Below are 9,487 nucleotides of genomic sequence, written 5' to 3'. Positions count from 1 at the left end.
CATAAACCCTAAAATAACTGAGCCGCAACATAAAACAAAAAGTAAATCAGCCATCGAATCGAATAGATCTAACAAATCAACCGTCATTAACAACGGCGACTCCAGCGGTAAATCATCGAAAAACCCACATTCGGCCGGAAAACTCGAAACTAAACAGTCGACACATACCGGATAGACGAAGACGAAGAAGACGAAGAGAAAGAGAGAGCGACGACGAAGAAAGAGAGTGCGACGACGAAGATAGAGAGAACGAGTAAAGATGGTGAGAGATGACGGTGAGAGATGACGGCGAGAGATTGACGGCAAGAGAGTAGACAACAACATAGTATCGCCGGCGACAAGAGACGACGAGAGTTTCGATATTTTTTTTTTCGCGGTTTGTGAACAGTTAAAACCTATTCACTTTCCCTCTCTTTGATATAAACAAGAAAACAAAACTGTGGATCTAAAAAAAAACTGCGATCTAAAAAAAAATTGCTTAATGACTGTGTTAAATCATATCTGATGTGTATTTTAATTTGCTGATGTGTATTTTTTTTTTTTAATTTTTTACTCAAATTCGAGAAATAAAATCTAAGGGGTAAATTGTAATTACACCCAGGGCACTAAACATTCTAGTAATTTTCAAAAGATTTATAGATATGAGTAATAAACCAACTTTTAGATAACATTTGAGTAATTCTTTCTATCCAAATATATGATCTTTCAACCAAACCTTACTCCAGGGTTTTTGTTCCACCTACAAAAGTTGGGCTCCTAAGGTCTTTGGATATTATTTGGGCCTTGTTAACAATTTACTCTTCACACTTTTGTATACTGCATAAATAAAAGGTGAGGTTTGTCCAAAAAGACACTAGTTCTTGCTAATTTGTCTTACCCGAAAAAGAAAAGAAAAAGTGATGGATGGAGAGTGCAACATCTAAACTTCTTAGTTCTAAACCGCGATGTAAAGTAAGTAAGACATAATATTTAGGATTACCATAAGGGTTAGACAAGAAGAGTGATAATATTCATTATTCACTATTCTAACTTTTCATCTACCACCACTAAAGGCTCGGAAACTTAACCATTAGAGAAATATTTTTGTTTCGGATTTGGTAAAAAGCTTTCTATATAATTATTGATTAAACAAGGCGATTAGGTGAGGTTATGTTTTATATATGTGGTCAATTGCACGATATAACCTTGAAGAATTGGACAATAAGAACATGATGGTGTGAAGTCGATCCTACGGTAAACATCTTTGACCATATATATCTCTTCTCTTTTCACATTTTGTTGTTCTTACTGCTTTACGCACACCTATATTAATTAGTTTTTCAGTATATATAATTTTTTTGTTTTTTGTTTTACATATTTTCATCTACAACCTTACACAGATTTTGGATTTGAACCAAAATAAAGATATTACGGTGACACTAGCTTCTACAAAACTGCCTTATAATAACTCACCGTAAAATTTAGTAAATTCACTTTCGGAAATGTTCAAAAGAAAAGGGGCCGGTATGTATTGTCTCGATTACTATATGACCAAACTGAGAAGAAAAATGAACGTGCAACCTCCTAGCTAGTGAGATATGTACTAGTGACTTATAGAATAATATGCTTTATAAGTCTTATTTAAAAACGAACAGTACTAGTTGTTAAAAGCGTTGCTAGGTCGTTTTGGAAATCAATCTTCTATCATCAAAAAAAGAAAATGCTAACAAAAAAAATGGGTCGATTTTGGAACTATATTTTATGACATAGAAAACTTCTTGGAATTAGAAAAAAAAGCGTGAGTTAGGATGTCACCAAACAAAATGTTTACAAAAGCATGAACTCGATTCTATTATATATAACATTCATATATCTTTATTATTTCCTGATTAGAAACTTGTTTCTGTAAATAAAAAATATTCCACTATGGATTCTTTCATCCTGATCTATGTCGACCACAAAAATAAGTAAGATATTTGAAATCATGTTATGCAATTAAAATATTGAGAGGTATTTTGGATTCTCAAATGAACCCACCTACCAACTACTAAAATGTCGAGTTGTATCAATTCTTTCACTCTACATCTCTTTATTACTAGTTTATTAGAGCACATGTCCAAATATTTTATGATGAAACACAAAGTTGCAAGAAGTGACGGAGGACGGACACCTCATCTCATTCCAGAATATGACGAGATTGAGCTGTCGTTTTGTTGTAACTAACTTATATATATGGTCGGGGTCAACTATTCATATGCACTTCTATTCTATGCCTTCAAGATCATTTATAAAGACTATTAAAAATGTCTTTAATATATCAACAATCTTATGATTTGATTATTAGAATGATCTAGATATGGATTCACACTAGACCAATTTTTTTGTTTGCGGACAGCAAATTCACATTAGACTAAGTATATGTATTTCTACCTTTGATATATATTTATACGAAAATGTTATTGAATTAATGTTCTTCGACTTTGTTATGTGTTGCCACATTGCCATTGGTGCATGACTTTTCTACGAACCATATAACTGATAAACCTATTATATGAGTTGTGTCATTCTTTTTTCTTTTTGCCGGCAAGTTGAGTAATTCAATTCTGTTATGCGCTTACCGCTGATATTCAAGTTACTTTTATAATTGATCTGTTCCAAATTCAATTACAAAATACTACTAAAACAATGTAAAAGTCGTGCTATGTTATTTGAAGTGCAAACTAAACAATGTAGTAGTCTTTTTCAACTAGGAAAATGACAAACAAAAACATCATTTTTAACTCATTTTACACCAAATAATATTTTTACTAGTCAACTTAATATCAAAAAGTTCCTCTAATAGAAAGAGAAATATGACTTAGTCCATCCATTGAAACTTAATATTTTAAAAGACTGTATCGATTGTTTTGTCAACTGTGTTTAGGGGGTATTAGTTTAGGATTCAGAAAGAATTTTAATGACTTTATGTTTTTAAAAATCTTGATGATTTTTAAAATCATAGAAAATTAGAAAGTAAAAATGAAGGATTCTATAAGAGATTGTTTAGGAAGTTTTTTTAAAAATTTTGCTGATTTGTTTTCCTAATCTTGTAAAATCTTTCTATTTGATGAAAGAGTTTTCATGACTTTTGTTATGAAGGAAATAATATAAAATCCTAAACCAATAACATAAAATTTGAATTCATTAACAATCCAAGATTTTTTTTTTACTTGAATAACATAAAACTTTTAATGACTTTATAAAACTCTTAATCCAATAACACTAGATTTATCAAGATTTTAGATAACTTTTTACTAATCCACAACCAATAACACCAAAATTTTTAAAGAGTTTTACAAAGTCTTAATTGAATAACAACATATTTTACATAACTTTTCAAGTCATTAAAATTCTTCTAAATTCTTTCTAAATTCTTTCTAAATTCTTTATAAAATTCTTTTCAAGTGTTAATGAATATTAGTGGTTGTTTAAATTTGCATTAAATCACTTCATACATAAATTCATTTTTTCAAGAGCTATTATAGAATTATAAATATTTATTTTTACCAAAACAATCTCATAAAATTATGATATAGTAGAACGAGTCTCTAAAATATAAGTTCGGAAATTTTTTGGATTAGGACGAACTCAAATATATGTGGATTTTATGAATTTAGGATTACAGTAACCCGATTGACATGCCTCTAACTGTAACAAACTCCAAAAAAGTAAATAAGATCATTTATAATGGGAGTTTCTCACACAGTTTCTCAATAATATTAAAAATAATAATATAAAAGTGAAGAGAGAAGAGAGAATCCATTCTCATATGAGATTATGGTCACTGGGCGTTACTCACACAAGTACTTTTATTAAAACACTAGGTTTTGAATCCACGCTACGCCTGAGTTTATTAGATATATTTTGATGAAAATTATATATGATTGATTACTTAATAAAATATTATTTTATAAAAAAATAAATTAGTATTATCATTTTCATTGTCAAAATTTGTGGTAATTTTTATTGTTACTTTTACTGTATGGTTCTTCGTTATACTTTTTTTTCTTCTTCTTACTCGTTAATTTCTTCACATTCTTCCACTGAAAACCTTTTTTTAGACTACCACACAACTTGTTAACCCATCAAACTCCAAGAACAAAATTATTTCTTTTCTCATAAAATTTATGAAATTCATGAAAATGAAGAGCAGCATAGTTAACACATGCATCCAATTATTGATAATTTTATTTTGTTTTAGATCTACACGTTTATAATCTTCTCCAACCAAAATCCTTACTTGGTTTATAATATTTTAAAAACATAATAAAATATACTAATAATATTTTATTTAATATGAATCATATGATATATAGAAATATAAGTACACTATAAGAACATATTAAATATAATAAATAATATCAATTATGTTATATCATCAAATAATATCAACTGTATCATATTCTCAAATAACCGTAACCGTATATAGTTAAACAATATTTCTTAAAAACAATATTTAAACAATATTTAAACGGTTATAGTTAAAGTTAAACAATATTCCTAACCATAACCGATGGTTAATAAACCATAACCGTGATAACCGTAACTCTGATCATGCCTATGTATAGCTAATAAAACATGTGTGTTTGTTGTCCATCTTTCTTCTTTAAACTCTAAAACTTGATTCAAACATCAAATCAAGATCTGATGTCAATTTTTTTTCCTTAGACCCAAAAATAGAAAATTAATGAAAGAATATCAACTCATCTATAAAATCATACACAAAAATATGGTTTGTAGCTCATAAGAAATAGAAAGCACAAACGTAGATAAATAAGATAATTTATGTTTTACATCAATATTTATAGTATTTTAAACTTTTAAAAGGTTTCGAAATATAAAATTTGAACCTTTTAAAAAGTTTTAATATTTATAATATATTGAACTTTTAAAATTTAAAAATTATAATATTAAAAAACTTTTTAAAAGCTAAGAACTTTTAAATGTTTCAATATTTATAATATGTAAACTTTTAAAATTTTTAAAAATTATAATATTTTTTTGAAACTTTTTAAAGTTTTAATTTGATCAAATAAAAAACCGGATCAAACCGAATAATTTTTAAACTTGGACGCTTGATAAATCAAGCTTTCCTGCTCATTCGTTGTTGGAAGCATATTAATCTTATGTATACTGGTTCTGAACCATTGTCTAAAATTTTTCTAGTCAATGTGGGATATTGTTCATAGGTTCTTTTATTTCCATAAATTTAAAATTGTCTTTTTCCTAAAAAATTCTGGAAATTAAAAAAAATGTTAATGAAGATATGTCAAATCTTGATAGGTTGTTTTAAAATAATTATTAATCTTATGTATACTGGTTTTGAACCATTGTCTAAAACTTTTCTAGTCAATGTGGAATATTGTTCATAGGTTATTTTATTTCCATAAATTTAAAATTGTCTTTTTCCTAAAAAATTCTGGAAATTAAAAAAATGTTTTATGAAATTTTTCCTAAAGGAAATGAGGAGAAACGATTCTTCCTAAAGGAACTAAAGAAACGGTTCTTAGAAAAAATAACACAAGTGTTACTTATTTAGTGAAACAAATATTAAAAAATAAATAAACAAAAAAAATCTGCAATAAAAATAAATTTTTTATTTTGTTAAGTAACGATTCACTGTTTCTACCACTAATGAGAAACTATGAAAAACTTTTTAGAAACTTATCTCACACATGACACTATTTTCTTGATTTTGTTTTATTTTATATTTTAAATTTAAAAATAAAAATTAATCATATATATGAGAAACTCATACAGTTTTTACTTTCTACCGCTCTAACAATAGGCTAACCAACTCTCTAATTGATGTGTATATGACATGATAAACCTGAGCTAGCTGAACCAAAGTTAGAATTTTAAACAATATTTAAGATAAAAAAAAAAAAGTGATCATGTTTTCATGAAATTTTGTAAAACGGTTGTTCTTGGCTGATTCATAGTCAATAGAATGTAAAAACTGTTGAAAAGCATAAACTTAAGAAAAGATTAGTTTATAACCATGGCTAAGATCACTAGATCATCCTTATCCTCTCCTAGAGCCTGCTTGTTGCCTTTAATCATTGCGTGATGCACTTCAAAACTCACCAAAATAATACTACTACTACTACTACTACTATAAGACAATTCTATGATCTCAATTAAAATAGTATCAACTGTGTATGAAATCGAGGACAGTTTCTTTATTGCATGTTACCATTTGAATATAACACGTTTTAGATATTTTTTTATTTGTGTACATTTGTATATAAATGTTATCATTCTTACTTACCATTACAATATCATCAAGCTTCTCAAAACAATGGCGACCATTCCTTCCCACAAACATCTTCTCGCCACCAACCACAAAATCTCCTTAACCGGTAACACCAGCTTCTATAAAATCAATTTTCCCGCCAAACCTCGAGTAACATCTACGAGAGCTTTGTCCAGAACCAACGAGTCTTCTCTATCCGCCGTGATCTCTCGCCTCGAGCGAGAAAGACGCGAACGACAAGGTTTAACTGACGAAGCGGAAGGACTCGGAGAACGGTGGATGACGGCGGAGGATATTCGCCGGCGAGACAAAACCTCCGAAGAAAAAGGAAAACTAATCGACACGTGGCGTAAGATCCAAGGAGAAGACGACTGGGCCGGGCTAATGGAACCGATGGATCCAGTCCTCAGATCGGAGCTGATCCGTTACGGCGAAATGGCTCAAGCCTGCTACGACGCTTTCGATTTCGACCCGGCTTCTAAATACTGCGGCAGCTCGAGGTTCTCGCGGCTCGAGTTCTTCGACTCACTCGGGATGAGCGGTTCGGGTTACGAGGTGGCGCGTTACCTCTACGCGACGTCCAACATCAACCTCCCCAACTTTTTCTCTAAATCGCGGTGGTCTAAGGTATGGAGCAAAAACGCTAACTGGATGGGATACGTCGCCGTTTCAGACGACGAAACATCTCGTAACCGCCTCGGCCGCCGCGATATCGCGATCGCGTGGAGAGGCACAGTCACGAAACTCGAGTGGATCGCTGATTTAAAAGACTATTTAAAACCCGTATCCGAAAACAAGATCCGATGCCCCGACCCGGCCGTTAAAGTCGAATCCGGGTTCTTAGATCTCTACACCGACAAAGACACGTCCTGCAAATTCGCTAAATTCTCGGCGCGTGAACAGATCTTAGCCGAGGTGAAGCGTTTAGTGGAGACATACGACGACGAGGATGAAGACTCCGATCTAAGCATCACCGTGACGGGACACAGTCTCGGCGGCGCGTTGGCGATTCTAAGCGCGTACGATATAGCGGAGATGGGATTGAACAGAAGCAAAAGCGGGAAAGTGATTCCGGTGACGGTGTTGACGTACGGAGGACCGAGGGTTGGGAACGTGAGGTTTAAAGAGAGGATGGAGGAGCTAGGAGTGAAGGTGATGAGAGTTGTGAACGTGCACGACATGGTTCCGAAGTCGCCGGGGCTGTTTTTGAACGAGAGTGCGCCGCACGCGCTGATGAAGATCGCGGAAGGTTTGCCGTGGTGTTATTGCCACGTGGGGGAGGAGCTGGCGTTGGATCATCAGAACTCGCCGTTTCTTAAACCTTCCGTTGATCTTTCTAATGCTCATAATCTTGAAGCTACGCTTCATCTCCTTGACGGGTACGTTAGGTCTTTTTTTTTACTTATTTTACATTTTACATTTTCACCATATCTTATTATATAAAGCTTGATGACAAAATTACTAATTAACAAGATCTTGGTACGTGTTAATTATATCATTCAGATGTTGACACATGTCAATTCTAAAATTATTAAATTTTTAGAAAATAAAAATGTAAAAATTCAAAACCTACCATAAAAAGAAAAGATCATATTAAGGAAATTATATATATATATATAAAATTCAAAATTGTAATATTGTTTATTTATTTTAATTTTAAGTTGTTAATTTTACAAGTAAAATGATTACTTATATATAAGACAAAAAAATATGATTGTGAAATTATACAACTAACTACAGTTTCTAGAAAAATGAAATACTCACCTTTATATAAAGAAAGAGATTGTTGAAGTAAAAGATTTAAAATAAAAATAGATCGTTTCATATTTTTTTTACCAATCAAATAATTTATTTAAAACAACTGCTATTGTAACATATAAAATAGGAGTATGTAAGATTAACGTATGCGTTTTTGTAACTATAAAAATGTTAAAAGTAAAGAGATCAGGATCACCCTGTTGAGAGACATCCCTTTATAAAACAAAATCCAAATTCCAGTACACCGACTCATATAGAAAACCACAGAATCAAAGAGCGAGGGCATTCAAAAAAAACGTGATTAATAGTCTCAACCACATAATCATACCTTTTACACCAAATATCATATTGGATACTTCGGTGTATCTATTGAATTTTATAGATAGTTTTTACTTACTAAAAATATTTATTTAAAATTCTTTATTAAATTTAGTTTTATTTTAAAAACTCTAAACCCGTACAACAGACGGGTCATAGGCTAGTATTTAATAATACTATAGTCAAGAACGAAGTAATAATATTAATTATAGATATGTTAATTTTTTAATTTGGAAGTGGAAAACGACAAAATATGGAAGCCGTGGGATATAGTAGATTGGACAAGCTGTCGAATTTGATTTCTTCGACGATACGATATTCACATATTAAAATATTCAAGAAGTTCGAACTAGTTTTGTGTATTATATATATTGAGATCATTCTAGATTACGTCTTGATTTGTGTTTGCGATATGATTGACGCGAGTATCACGTGAACGATTTAGTAGTTATGCAACTAATCATACACTATTATTTTATTTTTTTAATAAAAATTAGGTATCATGGGAAAGGAGAAAGATTTGTGCTGTCGAGTGGGAGAGACCACGCACTAGTGAACAAAGCGTCGGATTTTTTGAAAGAGCATTTACAGATTCCACCGTTTTGGCGTCAAGACGCGAATAAAGGAATGGTTCGGAACAGTGAAGGTCGTTGGATTCAAGCCGAGCGTCTCCGTTCTGAGGATCATCATTCTCCTGACATCCATCACCATCTCTCTCAGCTTCGTCTTGATCATCCTTCTTAAATCATACAAACATGCAGATATTATACTCGTTTTCCTAATCTGTAAATTTTTGTGTCCGTCTTTGTCAATAAAAGAACTTAGAATGTCTCACCGCACTCACTTGCATGCTTTGATTGATCAACGTCCCCTATTTCTTTACCGTTAATTCATGCATTTTTGTTTTACATTCTATGTCATTGCATGAATATACATGTGTGTGACCGTGCATTTGTACACAAACAAAAGACGAGTAATATGCATGCATCTTTCATCATGAGGTATTGATCTTCCGTGGCTACTCACTAGTCACTATCCAATATATATACTCCTAATCCTACAAATGTAAGATGTCAAAAAATAAAGAAAAAAAGCTCCTACAATGTACTTTTATATTACTAGTATTTTTACAAGACT

At 31.5% G+C, this 9,487-nt stretch overlaps 1 protein-coding gene across 1 annotated transcript; it reads left to right on the top strand.

Moving 5' to 3' along the window:
- LOC104786598 (phospholipase A1-Igamma2, chloroplastic) lies at positions 6,184–9,189 on the top strand. The gene is made up of 2 exons (XM_010512039.2): positions 6,184–7,653; positions 8,848–9,189. Exons 1-2 carry the CDS (start codon positions 6,320–6,322, stop codon positions 9,092–9,094), a joined length of 1,581 nt encoding a protein of 526 aa, XP_010510341.1. The 5' UTR covers positions 6,184–6,319; the 3' UTR covers positions 9,095–9,189.

The sequence above is a fragment of the Camelina sativa genome, chromosome 5 (genome assembly GCF_000633955.1).
Source record: "Camelina sativa cultivar DH55 chromosome 5, Cs, whole genome shotgun sequence".
Lineage (NCBI taxonomy): Eukaryota > Viridiplantae > Streptophyta > Magnoliopsida > Brassicales > Brassicaceae > Camelina > Camelina sativa.
This window is presented reverse-complemented; position numbering and strand designations above follow the sequence as displayed.

Coding starts and splice junctions, on each gene's coding strand:
- LOC104786598 (XM_010512039.2), top strand. CDS start 6,320: ATGGCGACCATTCCTTCCCACAAACATCTTCTCGCCACCAACCACAAA. Junction 7,654..8,847: donor ACGCTTCATCTCCTTGACGG/GTACGTTAGGTC, acceptor AATAAAAATTAG/GTATCATGGGAAAGGAGAAA.